The 23,399-nt window shown below is 37.5% G+C and overlaps 2 protein-coding genes across 2 annotated transcripts in view; one reads left to right on the forward strand and one right to left on the reverse strand.

The window, feature by feature from the left end:
* LOC138064262 (sperm flagellar protein 2-like) overlaps window positions 1-21,979 on the reverse strand; it is a 61,809-nt gene extending 39,830 nt beyond the window's left edge. Inside the window, exons 1-10 of the mRNA XM_068925981.1 lie at window positions 21,802-21,979; window positions 20,930-21,032; window positions 17,111-17,363; window positions 15,639-15,809; window positions 13,964-14,104; window positions 12,806-12,888; window positions 11,653-11,866; window positions 6,164-6,352; window positions 4,790-4,977; window positions 2,485-2,653 (exon numbers count right to left, since the gene is read on the reverse strand). Coding sequence (XP_068782082.1) covers window positions 2,485-2,653; window positions 4,790-4,977; window positions 6,164-6,352; window positions 11,653-11,866; window positions 12,806-12,888; window positions 13,964-14,104; window positions 15,639-15,809; window positions 17,111-17,363; window positions 20,930-21,032; window positions 21,802-21,859 — 1,569 coding nt within the window. The 5' untranslated portion in view covers window positions 21,860-21,979. The remainder of the gene's footprint in view (window positions 1-2,484; window positions 2,654-4,789; window positions 4,978-6,163; window positions 6,353-11,652; window positions 11,867-12,805; window positions 12,889-13,963; window positions 14,105-15,638; window positions 15,810-17,110; window positions 17,364-20,929; window positions 21,033-21,801) is intronic.
* An 881-nt stretch (window positions 21,980-22,860) lies between these two features.
* Window positions 22,861-23,399, forward strand: part of LOC138060826 (prolactin receptor-like) — a 148,501-nt gene continuing 147,962 nt past the window's right edge. The window contains exon 1 of the mRNA XM_068924696.1: window positions 22,861-22,949. The gene's annotated coding sequence lies outside the window, so the exon portion shown is untranslated. The remainder of the gene's footprint in view (window positions 22,950-23,399) is intronic.

Below are 23,399 nucleotides of genomic sequence, written 5' to 3' on the forward strand. Positions count from 1 at the left end.
TTGATCCAACTCCAAAGTTATCTCTGCTTTGAGCAAAGAGGTTGAGCAAAGAAGCTGAACTAAGTGACCTTCCTGTCCCTTTCAACCTAATATTTTTTATGATTTTATAAATTAGATACTTCATTACTATCAGCAGCAGCATCCAGTTCCTTTCTAAGTACGACTGAAAGACAATGTTTTAAGTTTACACTCCAGGTAGAATATACAATTTTTTTCTGACATTATTATAAATGACATATTGCCATAGCATACATTCCACTAACAGAATGTGATCAGTCTTTACTTTGAATATATGTGCATTAGTCAGAGTAACACTATGTAACTTATGACCACTATAAATGAAAATGTTACCTATCTTTAATCAATATAAACTAAACAATCTGCACAGTATCCTCTGTCTAATATATCTGAGAGAAGTACTTCTTAATATGTAATGGAAAAGATACACTTAAAAAAACTAAATCTTTGTCCTATTTAAACCTCCTTCTTTAAACATATGAGAAGAGACATATGAGAAACATATGAGACCAGCTGTTTTGAATTCTATTAGAAACGCAGTAAAAGTGAATTACAAACGGGATGGGTTCTCCACTCCGAGTACTCACCTTTCAAATTTCTGGTCTTTTAAATCAGAAGCTTACTATATCTCTCTTGAGCTACCTCATCTGTCAGAAACAAGTTTTCAGATATCCAGGCTAGAGTTATACAACTCCTGGTCAACACCGAATCTCAACTGGAAATTACTTCATATTTTGTGCACTGCCTATTGCTATGCTTGCTCTGGGTGATTTCATTAATTCATTAAGTGATTAGCCACAGCTACCACATGATGATGTGGTAGTTTCCAAATATTTCCATGCTCAGTCTAATGTGGAATGTGCAATAGACTGATAGCACTTCATTTTGTTCTTGTATTTTATTAAATACGTTTCCTTTAGTCAGTATTCTTCATGTAAGCTTAGCGTTCTTGAGAGATGCCAAATTGCGTGCTCTGAACTCTGTTTTCCAGGGTTAAGAACATCAGCATGAACTTTATCAGAATGCCCAGCCAGTACACCTACATATAGAAGCAACACTTTAAAAGCATTAGCTGTTCACTTAGCTTTTCAGGTGGCATAGGTATAAATTGGTGTCAACAGTTTTGCACGTCATATCAGCTTTTGATGAATACTGATTAAGAAAGGGATAAAACTAACATCATCTGGAAAAAATTAATTATATGACTGTGCATTTGACACAGATTGGTACTGGAAGAGAGGCTTTAAAGGTGTCATAAGTTAAACGCTTGGCACCTTTAGTGCCCTTTTACATCTAGAGAAGACTATGCAGACTTTATAATATAAACAATCATATTACTGAAAAACTTGATTTTTTCACTAGTGTTCCACAGTGACTGTTTTCTCCCTGTCTGTCTTTCATATTTGCTTTTGTTCATCTAAAGAGAGTGATCTGGAAATTCATCATATGAGTTGATACGGTCTGAATAAAGATCTTGTAATTAACTTTATTGAGAAAAACAAATGTTAAGACTGAAACCAAAGTCAATTGAGCTGTCAGGCATTCACCACAGAAACTCCTAACAAAAGTTTATACTCACTGCAAAAGAAAATGTACCAATTGGCTCAGGATGTGGGTAAAAGCACATATATTGTGGTCATCATTTCCCAAACAAGTCAAAGACAGACAGATTATTTGCAATGATTTTGCCATAGTATAGTTAAACAGATTATCTGAAACACTGAAAACATAATAGACATTTTTTTCAAAGAAAACCATCAGTAATGCTGTAATTTGGAAAATATAGAATATTTTTTTATTCTAACAAGGGAACATCCATCCTTCAATTTTCACTTGTAAAACTACATAATATATTGTAAAGTTGCAGAAAACTATTAAGGCACACTGAAAATAAGTTACTTGGATTCTAACAAAAGGTTAACAAAAATATCAGCCATTCTTAACTTTCAAAAAGTATTATAATCTTAAAACAAATGTATAATCCAAATCGACAGATTCTATTAGAAAGCTTTAATTCAAAATTGCTGAAAATCAAGAAAAATATCAGATTTGTAACACATACATAGCGTATTCATTTTTACTTTCCTTTACTGGCTACTTCCTGCTACACTTACAAATGTGATAGCACTAACTACACTTTAAAATTCCAGTCATCTAAAAATATTTGCATTGCAATTTACATGCTAGTCCTACGAACTCAGGAGAGAAATATAGTCAGTCTTATATACAAACATGAAATTAAAAACGTGTTTCAAAATTGCACAGACTCTGCAATGCTGCTGACAGAAAATATAACCATATGTATTTCATATAGAACCTCATGTACTGACATGAAAATGTATGTCAAATCCTGGTATCATAAACTATTAAAAGAACAAAATGTATTGTAACATCACAACAAAATGTTTACGACTATGAAAAATGAAGATGTATTTTCTTCCATTATGTTATGTCAATGTGATGTACCTTGTATTCACCATAATCTTTCTCATCTAACAGATTCATTTTATCCAGCTCTACAAGTTGTTCTGGGCTTGGTTCATTTGGCATAGGCTGAATTGAAGCTTGTTCATATATTGGTTTTCCGTTTAAAAAAAATTCTTTCCAATCACACATCAGTTTGAAAGGAATTTTGCTGCAGAAGAAAAAACAAACAATGAGTTTGAAAACAAAATTAAATAAGTTAGTATCTGAGAATACTGGACCTGAATTTACAACAGTTATAGCCCTGAAATAAGCATATGATAAACTAAATATATTTTATCATGCTTTCCATAATGATTATAGCTTTTTAGAGGGGAAACGGTGGTAGTCAGTGTCCTTGACTTCTTATACGGCAGCAGTAGAGACTTGTAAGCATCAGTATCTTCACAAATCTGTCATCATACAGCATCTGGTTGGCAGAGCTGTGCATTAACAGTTTTGCTATAGTTATCTTTCCCTGCTCCAAAATATTCTCTTTTGTGGGGAAAGGCCTCCCTCACTAAAAATGTGTACAGTTTTTTCCTAGAAGCTAAAATTAATTCACAGTTTTATGAATAATTCAGCTCATTTTTTTCTTTTAGAAAGAAAAAGTATTCATATGAAACACGATAAACTACATACAGTAACTAAATTATTTTTATTGCTAAAGGCAAACAGGACACTGACATGTCACATCTTAGAATTCTATGGCTGCTAAATAAACCAGATAAATACAAGCAGCTTAAATTTGACAAATGTTCACAACTGAGAAGAGTTCTACTATTTTTTAAGGTTACATCAATTTGGGTTTTCTTTCTTCAAGTAATGATCGTAGATAGTTGAGTGTTATGCTTGAAATCAGCTCTACATGTGCTGTTTTGAAAAATATGAAATACACATTGTATGCATCTCACACAATGAAATGCATGGAAAAACTGACAAAGCATACCTGCAGTAGCAGTGAATGCTGATACAATCTTGATACAAATGTTTGAAATATCTTTGAAACACGCATATAAATCACGCACCACTCAGTGCAAGCAAATGTGACACTAGCTTATACTGGAACCATGTCTGTGTTAAACAAGGAAATCACCACTAAACAGCGTCTAGCCTATTTTATCAGGTAGCTACTAGGTCTAAATTTATGTAATTTAAAACTTTATTCTTTTAACATACAATTACAATAAAAGGTAACAAAGACCCCATAGTCTAATCATTGAATACTTTATGAAAGAACAGCAGCAACGGAGACCCCAAAAGCCCCACTCTGTGGTTGTGGAAATGCTCCTGCAGCACAGGTGCATAGAGGTTGCTGCCCGTTTCAGACCAGAAATTCTGATGCAATGGGGCATGTCTGAGGAAGGAATCACAGCATGTTGTACTCTGGGGATTTTAGGCAGAGTTGCTACCCTTAAGATATATTAACCTGTCTGGGCTCTCCTAGGAAATCCTTTCAGGCTGCGTATATTACACAGCAGAAACATTCAGCTTGTGGAGCAGCCTAGAATGAGATGAGCACCACTCAGTTTTCAGCTTTTATGCTAAGCAATTTCTTCACATAAAAGGAAGTCAGTAGTTCCACAAGTAGCAGAACCAGTGAAACTTGGTTTCCTAAAGACTCAAGTTAGCTGAGTTATCAAGAAATTATACTAAGGCAGTAGCCTTGGTTCATGGTATTACATATCAGTGAGTCCTCATAGGTATGCAATATCATGATTTTTCCACACTAAGTAATTGAAGTTTTCCTGTAAGATATCTGAGAATCCACATGAGATGTTACTGGTACTTAAAATAGTCTGAATAATAAATCTTTTCCACTGACAGCAGTTTATGTGAAGGCTTTTTCCCATGTGAATTCTTTGATGTCTTTTAAGGAATGAAATCATGTGCATAATTTTCCTTCACTGGAGGTATTAACAGAGAAACTCTGCCTGACCACCTATGCGAACAAAACTGGGCATGTATGAAACTGGTATCTATTGCTCATATTAGGTTAAAATTGGGTTCAAAATTTGCACGAGAGGGGATACTGATTATAAGAGATATTTGTGAAAATACATGCAAACATGGTTGGTGTAATAACTGTATATTTACTCATTATTATAATAATTTCTCAAAAGTTTTTTGACAGATAAGGAGAAAAAGGAGATAAAGGAGGCAAATGAAGGATGAGACAGCAGTAAGAATCCAAAACATTTCAATACCTAATGAAATGTTTTCTACATCAACGTTTTCTCTTTCAGGTACTTCTAAATTTTTTCTTTCTCTTTGCCTCTTAGTTTCGCCTAACATCTACCAAACTTACTTGTTGGTCAGCATTCGATATTCTCCTACTTTTGTTGACAAATCAACAATTTGGTCGATCACTTCCCAACAGATAGAATAATGCTTTTTATAACGAGCCTGAGCTCTTCCAGCAGCAATTTTCTCATGACGTTCTCTTTCTTGGATAATTTGCTCCTCATAATCAATCTTTTCTTGTTTGGCAAGAGCCTAGAATTTTTTCAAAGAGTAAACTTGAGATTGCAAAGAAAATGAAAGTGTAGAAATGTACAATCCAGGACAAGAAAATGAATTTGCTCATTTAAGTCAAGAAGTGAAAACAGTTATACATTTCATCTCACCAGAGTTAGATAACCAGCAGACAGATTAACACACAGAGAAATCTAAACATTTCTATTCATTCTGTAAGTTCCAGTTTCTTTTCTAACTGGTATTATATAAAGAAATAAAGGAGAAATATATTACTTCTTTCATGGCAAACAGATTAAGAATGTATTCAGTGGTTGGAGGACAGAGAAACATGAAATGATCCTGTTTACTATTCCTGAGGAACAGCCATACGGATGCATTGGGTAAAGACTTGGCTCTATTGATATCTATGACAGGATCCTCATTTAGAGTACGTGACAAGCAATTTAACATGTCAGATTCTGATCTGCAAATAATTTAAGATGACTGATGCCATCTGATCTTTGAGAAAGACTTCTGGGCATGGAAGATAGTTATCTGTCATGCCGTGCTCCTTTTGGCCAGAAAGCATATTTGGAAGATATGTTGTAACCAATAGCTATAGCTGCTGATTACATAGAACTCCAGCTGGGCTGAAGGATGTGGAGCTGTTAATTTTATCTGGCAGGAGCAAAGACAGCCACCGTAGCAGTATAGCCTGTTGTGGGTATAGAACTTGGCAGTTTGCCACAGGATTATGAATTCTTTCAGTTTATTAATCAGCCTCCGTAGCTCCTAGGTAGAAATTAGCACTCAGGAGTGAAACTCCTTATGACCAGAATTTGTCAAGAATGGATATTAACAGGTTACATCTAAAGGAAATGAAAGACATGATTCTTAAGATTAGGTATTCTGTCATTTTCTCCTGACATTTTTTCTCAGGAGGACTTTGCCTTTTAATCTCAGCATACAGAAACGTTTCCACAAAAAGTTAAATTAATTTGGAAGAAAAGATCAAAATTAGATGTTAAGCTGCTCAGTTTCATCATTTATTAACTTAGCTGTAACTTTGAACCTTACAGTTAAAAGCAATATGTTCATTGTTAGATCACTCTGTCCCTAGGAAAAAACCTATGTTTTAACAATTGACAATATAAATTCCACAGAGCATTTTATAACAGGTAGGTACTGCAACAGTCCTCAACTCAGGGAGTAAATAATGTTTTACCGCTTCTCTGTCAAGAGCTTCCTGGAACTCTTTCAGTCTTCTTTCTTCATATTGTTTTTCTCTGAAAATTCTGTTTTGCCGTAACACCTCTTTTTCATGTCGAACATGCATGAGTTGAACAGCAATTCTCCGCTCCTGCTGAGATTGTCTCATTAGTCTGTAAATAAGTTGCTCCTCCCGGTAAGCCTCCTAAAGGATAAAAAGTTATTAGTATTAAATACAGCTTATAAACTATTTCATAGAAAACTAATAATTACCTCATATGAGATATATGAATGGAGAACAGCATTTACTTGCATATTTGATCCATTAATCTGAAAACCCATTTCTATGTATGAGGACTGTCACTTCTGTAAACTATACAAGAAATGTAAAACTATAGTGAATTCTATGTGTCTTAATTGACGTACTCAGTAAAAATGCATTTGTTCAGATTAACTTGATTTTAACTTGATAAATCCTATGTGCGAAGAAACTGTACCGTATTTCAAATAATCTCATCGGGATGTAAAAACATATCCCTTCCTTGAATCAATAACCAGTCATATTTTCCCTTACCCATCCCTGCTCTCTGCCAATCCCCATTCTCAGCTGTACTCTGTTGGATCCTTGTTCAGTCTATTCTTCTACAGATTTGATTTTTTTCCATCTTTCTTGGGATTTAGGTAATTTTCTCCTTCATTCTGGAGACTGGGGATATTGGTGAGCACTCAGAACAGAGGAAAATACAAGACTTGCAGCTTTACATTTCAGTGTTCTCACTGGGATATGCTATGACATATGGAACCCCATACCTGATATGAAAGTCATTTTTAACCATTTGCTTGAAGTGTGGTCAATGCGGACGGACACTTTGAAGGCTGTAGACTGTTACTTTTCAAAGTACTTGACAAGTCATAATAGTATCTCCTCATTGCTCTACCTCTTTCATACGTTCCTTATTCTTTTCCTCTGTTCTTGGCTATCTAATGTAAACTTTAAAGTTTAACCTAAGGTTTCTTCCATTTCTTTTGTGGTCCAGAACTGCTTCTGATTTCTGAGTGAAAGCATCAGCTTGCCATTGAAGCCCCACTGCCAAACATCATTCCTACAGCAGATTTTTAAAGGACATTTCTGCTTCCCTAGACATTTGTTCCAGATATGGAAAAACCGCTATGAAATATAAAATTTAAATATCTACATTAGGAACTAATTTGAAGAGTTGAAATTCCTTCTCCTAAGAACAGCGGACAAGGGTAAAGCACTGTGAGTATTAGTTTGAAAGAAAAAACAAAACAAAACAAAGCATCACTTCTTTATATTATCTTTTAATCTGGTTCATTCATCTATCTATGACTGAGAGAGGGCAGAACATATTTTGTAAATTTACCTATAAGTGAAAACTTAAGCTTTATTACATATTATTGTGAAAGAAACAATTAACTCTTAAAAAGAGCTCTAACTGTGTGCCAGTGCCAAATAACACAACCGAGATATCTGTAATAGCCTTCTGACACAAAGCAGCAAAATATGGCTATTTTAATTGCCATAATATGAATGACAGCTTCTAATAAATTTAGATCTTTAATGTTGGTGTTAGGGAGATAAGTCAGTATCTCTCACACAAAACTCTTTCCACATTTTTAAGTTCTTTTGCCTTTACAACTTCTAGGAATAAAGTACATTCCAAATAAATACTGGTGACCTGAAAAGACTAAGTGGTATAAACATACCTCCACATTTTCATTTATTCTTTTTAGTCAAAAGGTGAGCATCTGTGCTTTGCACTCCTCTTTCCCAACACTGTATCTTGTGACAGTGCAAGATGGCACTGAGGAACCTACACCTTTCCACAGTGCTCGTTTAAATGTGGGGCCTTGCTGAAAGCCATATATTTGCTCTGTGCCTCCCTCCAACTCTATGATTCTGGATGCATGATGCAGCTGGTCATTTACCTAATCAGCTGCATATGATGGAGATCAAGCACACCCAAGATATGGTGCTGTGCTAGGAATGTGTAAAATCTAGGAGCTTCTTTATATTTTGATATTCCTGCTATATGCCATTCATGTGATATAGTTCAGGCGATAACATTTTCTAATAGCAGGACCTACTGAAGAATTAATCTATCTGTTTGTCCTTTACATTCATGAAGTCAAGGCAATAGGAGGAGACATGATGCCTGTTGCTGCCTCAGTTCTATCTACTGCCACCTTTTTGGACTCAGTATTTCATAAAGATTTCAAAGAAGAATAGAAAATGCACAGACTTTGCTTCCTACTATAAGTAAATAACCTTCATTGTTTTCCTTAGTTTCACCTGCTCATCCCCATTCAGGGATTAGTACAGCAAGCAATATGCCACTAGAGGAAGATGGATCTTTAAATTCTAATTTAAAGAGGATCAAAAGAGTCTCCTTAACAAATTGGTCATCTGTCATACTTAAACCATCAACTGTATGGCATAAAGTAGATGGCCCAGTGAGAATTGAAAGCACCTCATTTAGGTGAACACGTTCTTTATAAAGGAGATAGGAAGATGGTCCTGTAAAGCAATTCAGAGCACTGAAGGGAGATATTTACTTTGATTGATTGGGAGGGGATCTGGATAATTAAATATTTTGACATACTGAGGAGGCCTAAAAAGAGCCAGCAGGAAATTTTTGAGGAACAGGAATATCTGAACAGACAATTAACTCAGAGCTGCACAATAGATAAATTAGGATTCAGAACAGCAAATTCCTCATTTAAAAATGGGTGCCTATTGGGTGGAGGAGGGAGCATTGGTAGTAGTATTTCATACAAACAGAAATGGTCAAAGTACTGAAACTTCTGTAGGCTGATTAGAGTTTGGAACCTTCTGGGCCTACTAAGAGATATGATAAAAATGATAGCTTCATTTTTTGACGTATCACCTTACATTAACTTCTCCTTCTCAAAGGATTGTGCAGTGCCTGAAGAAGTCATAAACATCATAAATGAGACATCTTAGTAATCATTTAAAAATTAGTATTGAGAAAGTACAATACACATTTTTTTCAGTTTACCTATCTGAGACAACAGTGGCATCCAGTGGCCAAACATTATTGTCATGTTTATGTTTCATGATGTACATATATCATAGGTATGCCTGGATTTCTATTTCCTTGTTTAATTTAAATATCAATGGAGCAATGCTGTCCTGTTGTATAGTCATAAGACGTATGACCAAAACTTATAGCTTAGCATATAAAAATCTATTTGGGTGGCAGGCAATAACGTAGTAATAACAATTAATTTCCCCTCCCATATCTATCTTCACAGTATACTGCTGACAGTAACTTCCTCATGTCTTCTTAAATTCAAAGAGATAAAATCTAAACAGAGTGTTTAAAAATAACAAGTACTTATTAAAAATAGTTTGTCAAAACAGTGCAGATCAAAGATTCAGCTAGGATTAAATCGCGTTACTGTCAAATGCTTCCAACTGCTGCCTGTGCAAATCTGACTGGCATCACCCTATGCTCCGGAGAGAGGAGTGGCACGTTATTTTAAAGCATTTTTGCTCTCAGGCCCTGACTTGTACTACAGTCTGCAGTGTGCCATGCGTGGACATGAGACACAGAAAAGCACTCTGAAGGGATGGAGTCCATCTGAACTGACTGTGTAGATGATTCCACAGCCTGTGTCTAAGTTTTATACAGTGTGGGTAAAAGTTTGTCCCTTGACTAACAAGAAAGCCACAATTTCATCTAACAAATCTTTTCTGCTTCAATGGAGGGAGAAACTAATTTTCAGCTACTTTGTGTACTTTTAATCTGTTTTGAAAAAAGAAAGCATCTCCATTTAATTCTCACTTCTCTAACTCAAGCAACATCTAGTTTCTAAACTCTCACAGAATTCCAACTGGCCATGTGTTCCCCAGCTAATTCAGAAGCATTTAGCACCAAATAGATTCTCTGATCTGGTCAAGCTACTGTTCCAGTCAACTGATTACTTGTCTTTTCTTCCAGTCCCTGCAGCTTGTGGCTTTTATTTTCCCTATATCAATGCTGAAAGTTTTCACAGGAGGTGAGGGACCCTGTTGTTATATTCGCTTTTCTTTGGAGCCTCACTCGAGCCGGTCTCATTGGTAGCACATCCCAGCATCTCCTTCATCTCAAACCGGCAAGGTCCATACTACAACTGTAGGCACAGTGGCTGCCTGCCTCCCGGACAGCACTGGCTGGCTTGGCTTACTTAAAGGTGCACCCATGGGTGCTGATGCTGATAGCCATGGCTCTCTGAACTACCAGTCCAGGCTGCTGGGGCTGCAACAGCTGATGGCAGGGAAAGAGAAAATGCTGAAGTGCATGGTTTTCACACAACTGGGCGGTCGAACTTCTTCATGGTCTGTGCATATCAACAAGCACATTATCCAGGTACTCTGTCTCCAAGCCCTCACTCAAGGAGGTTTTGGATAGATGGGAGTCTTGGTCTGAGCTACTACAGCTGTTCTTACTTTTTCATATAATACAGGTCTGGGAGAAACACTGATCTAGTTCCTATGTGCCCTACCCCAACAAACTTGCAATTTGTTCTTAACAACTTCAAAAACCTCTCTGGACAACACATGCCAATGCTTTAAAAATATGTTATATAATTTCAATTTTATACTTTTCTGTTAGAGATGCAACACATTTTAAGTGCCAGGGACAGCAGGGGAGACAGCAATCAACTGTACTGGGATCAGTGCATCTGATCTAAGCTAAGGACCCACAATGTCACACTAAGATAAAAGATACTGAGAAATCACAGAAACCAAGAAAGGTTCTGTTTAATGCCATTAGCACTACAGAGAGAAAGAGGTGTGAAGTCAGTGCTTGTGAATAAGGAGTGTCTCAGGAGGAATCTCAAAAGCCTTATGCTTTTCAAGACAAGACAGAATTGAAATGTAATAATTTGTAACATCAATTTTTGGACACAACAGAGCCATGCTCCCAGGATACATCTTCTATCCCATAACACATCAAAAACCAAAGCTCCCACCTGCAATAGGAAGGATTTTGCTTCTTCATACCACTCTGCACAAACCATTTCAGAATTCATCTAATCTACATCTAACACTATGTTACCCATTTGCAAATACAGTTTAATATCACATTTAATAATATTTAAGTAGTACCTTCTTCAGATCAAGTATACATTTCAATAGTTTAAAGTTAATTTTTTTTTATACTTTTAGGGAAAATTAGAAGGCAGGTCTTCAGCTGATTTTAAACATGTTAGCTCTGCTGCCTTTAAGTGAACCTTTATTATTTATAAGGATGAAGTATAACACTAAGGTGGCAAGAAATAATGGACAACCGTATTTTTCAAGGAAATACAACGGCTAGCATAAAAGCAGTTTTCAGAGATAAAGTGTATATGCTTTCCTTTTCCCCCTTCAAATTTTATTCCACCCTCCAAAAACCATGTTGTTTAATCATTGTAAGTAAATATTTAGATTACTACTTGTGCACGGGCTTTGTATGTCAGCATACATTTTCTTACCTCTTGTGCTTCATGTGCTATTAACTGTTCCATTAGCATTTTTCGCCGTCTCTTTTCTCGTTGCTCTCTAGCAAATGTATCTTCCTCCAAACGTTTTTGGATTTTCCTAATATATTCATCATCTGAATAAATATTTAACAGTTCAGTAGTCTGTGCTGTAGTTTCTAGGGTTGTTGTACGCGACCTCTGTGTTTGCAATGATTTTTCTATATCACTGGCCAAAAAGATTAAATAACAACAGAACACTCACTCACTTTACAGAAATGATAGTTCTTAGAGGTGTTTTCATACAGATGTAATGATATGTAAGTTTGACAAATATATAGTGGAATTACATTGGCCAGCACTCTTTGTGGATACTGTGGCTATGTTCTTGATGTCCGTGTGCCCCATAATCACCATTTAGTCCTGAGGAGGTCCCCAGTACTGCCTGGAGCCAACTGTCAATCATTTCAGTTGTCAATATTTAATATCACAGAAACAGAACTCTGTAGAAGCAGAAAATTAGGATGGCTTGCAGAATATCAAAGAAAGATACGTTACTCTTCAAAATGCCCATTCTCTCAGAGCACACTTTTGCCAAGTTATTAATCGGAGGTTTTTTCTTGCAGAAGTATCCATAAGAGTATGCTACAGGTGCCATGTCTCCTGAATATGATAAACACATCACTAAAGGGGGCAGAACGGCTATTACTTGTAAGTATCCACAAATGAATCAACATACAGGCAACATCACTCAAAGGAGAAAGACAGGTTGCCCTTACTTCTATCTGAAATGTGTTACTCTGTATACACATCCACAACCACTCTCCTCCCTCAGCAGGTCAAATGACCTTACAAATCCAATGTCTGAAATGAACTGGGAAGAAGAGATGAGCTTTGTTTCCTTTATTGCTGCATGTGCGGCAAAAAGGAGAGCAAGGTGGTTTAGCCATCCCTGCTACAATTACAGATAAGATAGAGAAACTGTAACACTGCTGGAGCTGGAATACTTGCAGTGCAAGTGGGCATACAGAAAATCGCTCAAAGGGGAATCAGAGTTTAAGCTCAGCAAGACATCACATTTTCTCCAAGTAGTATATATAGTACATACACAGTGGGCAGCTGGGATAGGATCCTGTCTAAGCTTAACAATCTAATATCCAAATATTACCTGTCAGTGACTTGGCTCCTGAGTACTGCTGTGGTATTTTCTGTCATAGACTTCTCAAACTTTTTAATTTCCTTGTATGTGTCCTGAAGAAATAATACAAAATTTAATGTTTCTTTTCCCTGCACAAAATATCATAAACAGGTTCAACTATCTATTTACAGAGTAAGTATTAGGTAAAGATTTTTATGCCATGTTAGTGCAACAGAAAAGGCTGCACTGAAAATATATTAAAATATATATTATACACCAGGACAAAAGGTGAGATTCTTTTCTTCTCTTGCCTTTCATTTCCTTGCATTTCCCCCTTTTTCTAGCTATAACTACATTTACCAGACAGAAAATCCTAACTTTTTGCAGGTGTCTGTTCTGCAGGATGATTTTGATTGTATATGGGACTCTAGTGGTTTATTCAATTCCTATCATTGAGGAATTCTGAAACAAAATATTCTAGGCCATGTTCTGCTTTAGATTTAGTAGCTTGATAATTACAGTGATAATTACTCGGGCAGTTACCATCCTACACGCTATGTGGAATGCATCTGATTGGGTTGTACAGTGCTAAAAACTGGTAATATTTGGAGCCCTAATGACAGCATGATCTAAAATCTGTAAGGTTATCCTCCAAGTACTCCTCAGCACTAAATAACATAGAATATATTTTTCGGATTGATACATTGCCACCATCTCTTGATCTGACCAGGGACAATGACCAATTTCAAATCTCAGTAATATTTTTGATATAGCAGACCTTTTTAAAGTATGCTGCAGAAGAGCTCATACATTATTGTGCAAAAGTACATCATTCACAAATGACAAGGGAAAATTAATGCTTTGATTCCTGATGTATTCTAGTCAGTAGACTAGAAGCTAAAATATTATCAGCAATTAAATTAGTATCCAATCCTACATTATTTATTAAGAACTTTCTCTTACCTCAAAGAAAATTTTCTGTATGTAATAAATGCAGAATTACACTGCAGTTTATTGACATTTTGCCCAGTTTTCACTGCTTGAGTCCACTATATAATTTCAATAGTTATTTCAGGCACTTCTGGTTGGTGCATGCTCAATATTTTTAACTGTAAAAGCTCCCAGCACACTATATGTTTTCACATAAGTTCACATAATTAACATTAAAAGAACACAGATGACAGTTACCTCTGCTTCTTTTTTCTTCTTTAACAATTTTTTGGCTTCAATAGCTTTTATTGTGTGGTTTGGTGGTGGCTTTGGAATCTGTATAACAGCTGCTTGAATTCTAGCCATTATTTCATTTTGTCTCCTTCTTCCTATGCGATGCTGAATATTTAACATCATGTGTTCAGATACTTGAGTTGAAACAAAATAATATTACTCTAATACACTACCAATTTCTCTATAGGAGTAAATGTAATTAATTGATAAGGAAAAAAAAACCTTCTAAGAAGAAAGTAAAAGAACAAATCAAACTTGAGGCATGAGCAAATGACATTTTTTAAAAGTGGATCATTAAAATACCATGAAAGCAAAGAATCCTTTATGTTTTGTCCGCAGTTAAATCTTATCCTAAGAATATTCTCAGTCACTATACATATAAATTAATATTTTTATATCAAGGAATTGAAGTTGTAAAATATATTTTAAATTAAACTATTACTCTATGTTCTGAGTAATTTGACAGCTCTGCAATATGCTACCACATGTTCTCAATATTTGAGGATGAAGACATATTTTTCAAGTGTCAATATCAGAAAACGGTGCCTCTATATAGGCTACGTCTGCATTAATAAATAGTGCAGTGCAATAGAATCAGATCTGTAGTGAAAAACCAGTTTGTCCTCTATGCCCAGGATGCATTTAAGGGATTGTATTAAATGCTAGCTCTAGTCTGGTAGCTATTTCAGGTCACAAGTCAACACAGAAACTCAGGAACAGGCACAACATTAGGCAATGCTGCTGCTGAACGTTGAGTTTCAGATGATTAAGAAGTAGTAGACATCTAAATGACACCATTAAGTGACACTGCACTAGATATATATATATATGTAGCTAAAGGGTGGAGTTGAGTAGAAAAAAAGGCTTTTCTACAAAGAGTCAAAGAAAACTAAAAAATAAATAAATATATAATTTGTGGAATAGATTTAAAAATATTTTGAAAGTGTTTTGGATATTGCTTATATTTTCTTCTCTAGGCACACAAAGGTACATTTTATTTATTCTTGTTCTTACAGCGGCTATAAGAAAAGCTTAACAGCAGCAATATTCTTTAGCCTATAAATCGTTCCCCTTAATTAGCTATCCAAAATGTTACTCAAATTGGTCAACTTCATTTTCATCATAATTCAGCACCCTTTGGCTAAGTGGCCAGCTCATGTACATAAAAAAATACAGGGCTGTATTTTGGATGTGTGTTACCTCATTCTGAGAAATTAGTTCCTCTTTAACTTTATCAGAGCAACTACACAGAGCTACTGTAGGTACCCCTTTTCTTCAGTCTGAGCAATGCTTCATCTTTTCTTCACAAATGAAGAACGTCACAAACCTCCTTCACAAGAACACTAAACCACACACAGTTATGAAAGTGCAATTTGTCTTCAAATCTATCAAGGGTTTTCATGCATGACAATATGCAAACACTTAAAGTCAAGGATGTGATTTTTAAATATTGTTTTAAAGTGTCTTATGTACACTATATACCTTAATGCTTGCCAAGAGTATTCTTTTTTGTTTTTCTATAAACATGTGATTGTGTAGCACAGAGTTAACAAGCACTCACACTGGCTGTAAGTTATTATGTAACTGAACTTAAGAACATACTTCTTCAGAAGTCTCTTTATAGAGAGTAAAAGGTCACCTTTTCAATGTCTTGGGCTCTCTGTTCCTCTTGGAGCTTTTGAGCTTTCTGTTGTTCTGCAATATGCATACGAGCTATTTTATTTTCTATTGCCTTAGATTTCATTTCAAAACGCTCTGAAACCTGCTGCAGCTGCAAGTCAGTCTGACGTGGCATTAAATTTTTCAGACGCTAAAATTAAATGTTAAGACAATCAAGAGTCAGAAACACTAAGAAACATTATATTTAAATAAGATAATTTTGTAATAGACATTTGAAACTGTTTTTCTGTGTTAATGTACATAGAATAACACCTAAACAGGGTGGAATAATTTTCAGAAAAAAGGATCAGTTCTATTGAAATCAACGTGCAGAATTCAAGTTAAACAATGTCAAATTCAAATACAGGAGATTTATCTTGAATATAAGAAAAAAGCTTTTTCACTGTGAGGGTGAATAAACAGTTTGTGGAGAGCAGCTGCAATCTCCATCTGTAAAAATATTCAAAAATCAGACTGGACAAGGTCCTGAACAATCTCCCCTAGTTTACCCTGCTTTGACAAGGGGGGCCGGACTAATGAGCTCCAGAGGTCTCTTCCAACCTCAGCTATTCTGTGATTCAAATGGCATTCGGAACGCATCTATTGACAGGAGTTATTGTCAATTGCTCCAACTGCTTTAAGCTATCCATAGATGCATAAAGGGTTGTTTTGACTGATTCGTCCTGCTCCTGCACGTGTTAATAAACTTTGTTTGTAGACTATATGCCAGGATGAGTACCAGAAAAAATGAGAAACTTCACCTAGCTGAGTTTGTTTCATGATGTATAGCTTTGTAAAGAACGCTCACCTGGATAACAAATTACGATCTATACATGCTGAACATTATCATTGAAGACAAGAAGAATGTTCTTAACATACATAGATATCATCTTCATTTTTTTCCGCTCTTTGCTTTATATGCCTATGTTGCAGGCTGCAGCATAATGTAAAGATATGGAGAGATATGTAATAGAAGGAATCAAACCACTGGGGGAATCAAACCACTGGGCACAAAGCTCAATGCAGACTAGTCTGTTTCCCCTACAGGAAACTTATTTACCTAGCTCATTACCTAGATTGCAATGCAATCTGCAATCTGTACTGATTAAAGGAGTAAAACAGCAGCTGCTGAGCAACTACTAGCTGTTCTTGCTACACATTGTAAAGCTGGAGGAAGCTTACAAACAGAGTAGGTAACACAGAATGAGCCAAAGCAAAAGAATACGAAAGACAGATACTCATTATCCTCGTGCGTCACAGATAAGCCATATAACCTCTGTGTTCATCTCCAACATATAGTAAAAGACTGCATCTTTTCCATATAGGTATTGTGTTTAGAACAGAAGATTAAAAAAAAAAAAGTGTGTGGAGGGGAGGCATGCAAACTGCTTAAGAGCAGATACCTTTCTTTCTATATATATATATTTACATAAAATAGAAACACTTCATTACCTCTCTATATAAAACACTTTCAATAGACTTGAGCTTTGCAGGTGCTGCAGGTCTCATAGCTTCCATGGCTACTCCAGTGAGCTTTGCCTTCCTCTTTTTTTCTAAAGCAATATACAATTGATATAAAAGCTTTGTTGCAGCCCCATGCTGCCCTGTCATGATGTCTTGGGCCACATTCTCATTAAATTGTACACCAAGGAGTTGAAGTGTTGGCTCCAGGCGAGAAAAATTGTTAAGTTTTGCATTTGCAACCCTATATGATTAAAAAACAAAACAAACATATTCAAGCCCAATTTTCTGCAAGAAGCATGGTCAAGACATTCATCTCACAACAAGACAAGTGGTGATGGGGGGAGGGATTTTCTTCAAGTGATGTGATACACCCTTTGACTTCGGTTGTATACAGTAGCACATGTAACTGGTTTGTCTACTAAGACAAACTTTTAAGAAAAAAAAGAGGTCAGATTGGATTATATATTATATATCTTGATGCATACACACAAACAGTGCATCTGATAGCAAAAGGTAGCCTCCAAGTACAGCTAAAAGTAAGAGTATACCATCCACTAAAAATATGAATCAGACCAAAGTTTCTGAATCAACCCAACTGAGCTCTTATCAGCCAAAATATAGGAAATTTTAAAAAGAGACTATCTAGCATACTAACCCTCACAAAACCTCATCATATTTTTTCCCCCCAATAAAAAGAAATTCAGTCATAGTAGATGTTGACAACAAAGCAGGCTATGATTCAAAACTGAAATAGTCAATGTAAATTAATGCTTCACTTGATATGTGGATTTTTCTGTGGAAATACTCTAGGTCAGTAGATATATAGGCCCCAAAAGAATAAGTTATTCTTACGTTATGATTAACACATTATTACATTTCATCCAACAAATCCATAACTTCTGCCTGAGTCAGAACATCATGCTTTCCATATATACTCTAACATCTGACTTCACAATAGTTTCTTTACAGGAATGAACAAGCTTTGAAATCATCTGAGCTATAGCATAATTCTAAAAAAATGCCCAATTTTAACTTAAGATCTTGTAACTCAGAACTCACTTTACTCCTAGATGAAACATTCTAGTAGCTCATTATTCTCACTGTAACAGTCCAAGCCTTATTTTTACATTTTACTTAAATGCAGCTTACATCATTTTACACAACATTTTTTCAGCCTTTGATTCAAGTTTAAGGTGATCCCTGTTGTCAGAAATCATCTTGCACAGATTTAGAAGCTGTGATGATATCACCTCTTAACTTTTTATTCTGCAATCAAATCAGATTGAGTTTATTGAACCTGCCTCATAATGTTCTAAATCTCATTTCAAGATCATTCTCAGAGTTTAGAAAAAACACCAATATTTCATTTTTCAAATATGGACAGTGGAACAGGAATAAGTTTTCTAGTAACAATCTTTTTAAAAAGGTAATATCACTTCCTCGATTATTATTCCCTTGTTTATGCGTCCAAGGACTGTGAAACATAAGCAGCTAATATGCTTAGGTAGAGCTTGACCGGCTGTTCAGGATATCCCCTCTTCCTTTTCAGTTAGTGCCTTCCAGATTACAGCTGCCCTTTCTATAAAGAAAATCTACATTTTACCCCCTCACTCCAAGAGGTATGATCTTGCCCTGGGCAACATTAAAGAGACATCAGTTTACCAAATGATCCATGTATAATATACTTTTCCTTAATAGCACATCACAAATTTTAAAGTATTATTTTATAGACATTAAGTAAGATTAGACAAGCACAGGTTCTTCCAGGAATAACTCCAAAAACACCATATAGTGACTATTACACAGCAATAACTGCTTTTAATATTCAGGAACAAGATACTGGAGTTGAGGAAACATTGCCTCAATTCTCAATAGTGGCCAAAAGATCAAACAATACCAGTAATTACTAAAGGAAATAATTGAGAAAACAGAAGACATCACCATGCCTTTATGAATTCATAGTGTAGCATAGTAAAGAACAGCATATCCTATCTGTCTGTCTGTCTCTCTCACCATAACAAGATGCAGTCTAAGAGAAAAACCCTCCCCTCCCTGCCCCCAGAAGAAAAGCAACAAGGAATGATGAAAAGCACAGAACATCCTCCGTAAGAGAAACAATGCCTTATGCCTTCCCAAATGCACAGTCCAAATGTATTTCAGATATTTGAGGAGGGATACAAGAAAATTTTAATAAATCATGAATGACACAGAAACAATGAACAGCAAAGTGTTATTCAGCTGTTCCTCATAACATAAGAGCAAGGGGTTATCAACTCAAACTATCATGTGGCAGATTCAAAGCATAAAAAAATAATATTTCATATGACTCAATTATCTTGAGACAAGATTTTTCTGCAGGTTACTATACATGGTAGATAGTACAGTGTTCTGGAATTAAAAATAGGACTATTAAATATGAAAATATTAACTTTGGCTTAGAAGTACATAGCCAGAAGGAGAGAAGGCACTCTTGGAAGCATCGCTATATACATATTCTTCCACAAGCATCTGCCACTAATCACTGTCCTTTTTGATTTCACTGAGATTCCCTAAAAACATTTTCAATAGCCTCCCCACTTTCCAAGAAGAAGGGGCAGAAAGAGAGCTGAGGAAAAACAAATGATCACAATCAACAACAAATACAGCATCCCTAACAACAAGCCAGCAGATTCTCCCTTGCAGCGCTCTCTGGAGACGTAGCGGGATGAAAGAAAAGAAATAAGTTTCATAATTGCTAGAAACATCCTCTTCTGCCCCAGCAAAGCAGAGCAACATGCACTCTAGGCCCAACAGTTATATAGGCCTCTCCTTGCACCTGCTGAAAGGATGCTTGACCTTACCTAATCAGGATTCAGCTGGAAACAAAAGCTCAAAGCGCCTTCTTATCAGGAATAGCTGACAGAGATCATCAGAAGTTGCTACAGCATGTTAGAGGTAAAAACCTCCTAAAGCTATCCTTTCCCAGCAGCAGCAGAAACTCTGAATTTGCTCAGAGTTCCCAGAAGTCCACCAATGATCCCAGAAGTTCCCAAGAGATCTAGAAGGTCTAGAAGTAAAGCCCAGAAACTACCGTGCAAACTGCTGTGTCTGTTGGCTGCTTCTATTAGCTGTACTCAAGCTCCTACAAGCTGGGTGGGCTTGGATATGAAGGAGTTTAAATACAAGATGAGAAGTGCAGAGAACATCAAAAAGAGGCCATACAGCCTGGCACGCTTGATATATATTGTGCACCAAGGACTATCTTTTGCCAAAATGGAGTATAAGTCAGGGAACGCTGCGAAGTGCGTCATGAACGTACCAATGTCACCAGATCAGTAGAGGATTTTTCAGTTCTCCAGGTTTTTCCCCCTTCACTGTGGATATACCAGCTTTATTTGTAAACTTACAAAATTCTTATATAGTCTTCCTATACAGAGCCTCACAATGCATTGCCACCAATTTCATTTTAGAGATGCCGCAATGGTCACCACCCCACTAGACCTCAGCATTCCATGTACCTCATTGGGGCAGTGACAATATCTCCAGTCTTGCAGACATCCTGAAGGGCTTGTTGGGCTTTGGTCTAGCATGCTGCTGTCTTCTTAGCTACAATCAAAATGTGTAATTTTCTGGAAATCGTATGATCAAACCCTCTGGAAACACGAAGCTAATCAGTGCACTTAAAACAACTAACTTTTGACTTTTGGTAACTGCATCAAATCATGAAAAACTGTAGATGCCTTTCCTACTCTGCATTAACAAATCCTAACTGAACGATAAACGTTTTGTCCGATTTCTGTAAGAGACTTCTTATCCATGTACACTAACCTGCTCTGTGAAAATTGATTAAAGTCATCCTGAAGCTCATACTTATGCAGAAGTTCTCCTAGGAGGTAGCCAGTAGAAAATTCTTCTGATAATGATCCTGGAACTAAGTTGGTTTTGGATTTTTTTTAAAAAAAAGATAATTAATAGAATTCATACATTAATCTTAATACAACTCATTATTATTTTTATAATGACATTTGTAAATTAAGTCTAAACTTTGCTAAATACTTTAAAATAATTTTAGAATGCGAATATAATGGAAATGAGTTTTCAAGTTGCAAAGAAATTTGCTTTAAGTGTACTTATTTTGCGACCTGAGGTTTAGTTAGTCATTTAATTTTCACCTTCAGTGTTATAAAGTAAACACCACCACAATTGTCATTAAGACAGTGGGAACAACTATATTTCATAATTACTAAATCTTCTGTAAAAATGCAGATAAGCAAAACAAACACAGGAGATCTAAAGTGCTACTGCCTCCTTGATGAAAGAATGCTTCTCCAAAGCCAAAACTAGGCTTGCCATTCAAAACAAAGCACTGCTTTGCAAACATACTCAAATATTTTTATTCTCTGGGACTCTTATTAGCAGGTGAAGGCCGAGCTCCTCACGTCTCCTGAGCCCACTTGCGCCCAGAGGAAAATTATCTTCACCTCGAAAATCACTATCTTGAACTTGAAGATGAAAAATCTATCTAGACGCGAGAAAACGGGCGAGTTCATTTGCAGACCAGCCGGAATTAGCCCCGAGCCCCCCGCGGCGGGATGGTGGCCCGAGCCGGCGGCAGCCCCCGCCTTCCCACCCCGGGCTGAAAGGCGAGCCCGCTGCGCCCTCCCGCGCCCCGCTCCCGGCGCGGCGGGGCCCCCACGCACCCACGCTCCGGGAGAGCTTCACCACCTCGTTCAGCCACTCGCACAAAATCTCCGACATGACGGGGGTGAAGGTGGGAGGGCGGCGGTGGTGGTGGTGGCGGCGGCGGCGGCGGCCAACGGCCCACCCGGCCCTCGCGAGCGCCTGGCACCGCGTCCCGTTGCCACGACGACCGGTCGCGCGCATGCGCGGGGTGAGCCAGAGCGCGTCCCCGCCCACTACCGCTGTCAGCCTCCCGGCAGCTGGCGCATGCGCCCTGGAAGGGGCGGGATCGCGGGTGTGGCCGGGGCGGGGAGAGGCGAAGCAAGGTGAGCGCGCTGCGGTGCGCGTGCCCGCCCGGCTTCCTGCGCGGCCGCAGCCGTTGGGGCGGCGCGGATCCGCCTCGGCGAGGGGGCGGTTTGGCGTTGAGCGCGTCGGGGGCTCCCCGGGGCTGAGGCGGGAAGGGCTGGGCACAGCGGAGTTGTAGCTGTGGCGGCAGCGGGAGCCTTCTAGTCACAGGTGGTTGTCGGCCCCGCTCGTTTAACGTCCTGAGAGATGTTCTTCTGCCGGTTTTTGTCGGCTTCGGCTGGTGGTGCAGCCGCTGCCTTCTCCGTGCCTGCCCTCCCCGCGTGTCTAGCTGCTTGTTTAAAAAGTGTTTAAGTCACTACTACCCCATCGCAGCCCTGCCCTGCTCGTTGCTGAACTCGCTGTAAGGCTGGCGTGGATGCGCTAGAGCAGGAAACGATAGAGGCTGGACAATAATCCGGCAGGATAAAGCACAAGGGGAGATTAATCCGGAGCAATTCTGCATCGGTCCATACAACAGCAAAAATCACGGGGTTGGCACAGTATGAAGGGGAGGGAGAGCAAAAGCTGCTGCAGAAAGCTCTCTTCAGTTAAAATGGACGTTACACACTTACTAGTAAGTTTTTCAGCAGTGGTGTACGCGTAAGAAGACTCAGGGGCGTTCTTGTGCCTGTGTAGCAGCTTGTGTCGTGTGATAAGCCAGCTCGGGGGTCTGAGCTTGGTCTGAAGTAAGCATCGATTGACTTTTGTTTTTTCTTTGCTTTTGTTTTTACTAGGTCGTCTTCGTCTTCTGTACTTCTTTAGCTTTGTGTACGTTTAGTTGCATAAACACGTAACGGTATGGTTGGAGGGAAGGAGCTTTGAGGTAGGAACCAGTGGGTCCTGCTACTGAATGAAACGTGAAGCAGTGATGATCCACCTCCTCCCCCCTGGGTTTCGTAGGAAGTGATTTCAGCAGAGTCTGTGTGTGTGTGTGTATACGTACAGTTAGGAAAAGAAAGTAGTTGTGTTGTATGTGGCATTGGCATGAATCATTTGAAATAGTGTGCATAATTTTGGTGTTCCCATTTTGAAAAGTGTGCTACCAAAATGTAGACTACACAGAAAATAATTACATCTGGAAAATATGCTGTATATCATGGAAATCTAAGTTTGTCAGTCTCTTTTTCCAGAAAAGATCTAAAGATGATTTAATTAATTTTCAGGTACCTTTCCAATACACAGGCAGGCGATAAACTAATTGTAATTTTCAGAAGTGACAATGGTTAACAGTTGACACAAACAGCTTGACTATTTTAGATTCTCTATCCCTAAA

The sequence above is a fragment of the Struthio camelus genome, chromosome W (assembly GCF_040807025.1).
Source record: "Struthio camelus isolate bStrCam1 chromosome W, bStrCam1.hap1, whole genome shotgun sequence".
In the NCBI taxonomy this organism is placed as follows: domain Eukaryota; kingdom Metazoa; phylum Chordata; class Aves; order Struthioniformes; family Struthionidae; genus Struthio; species Struthio camelus.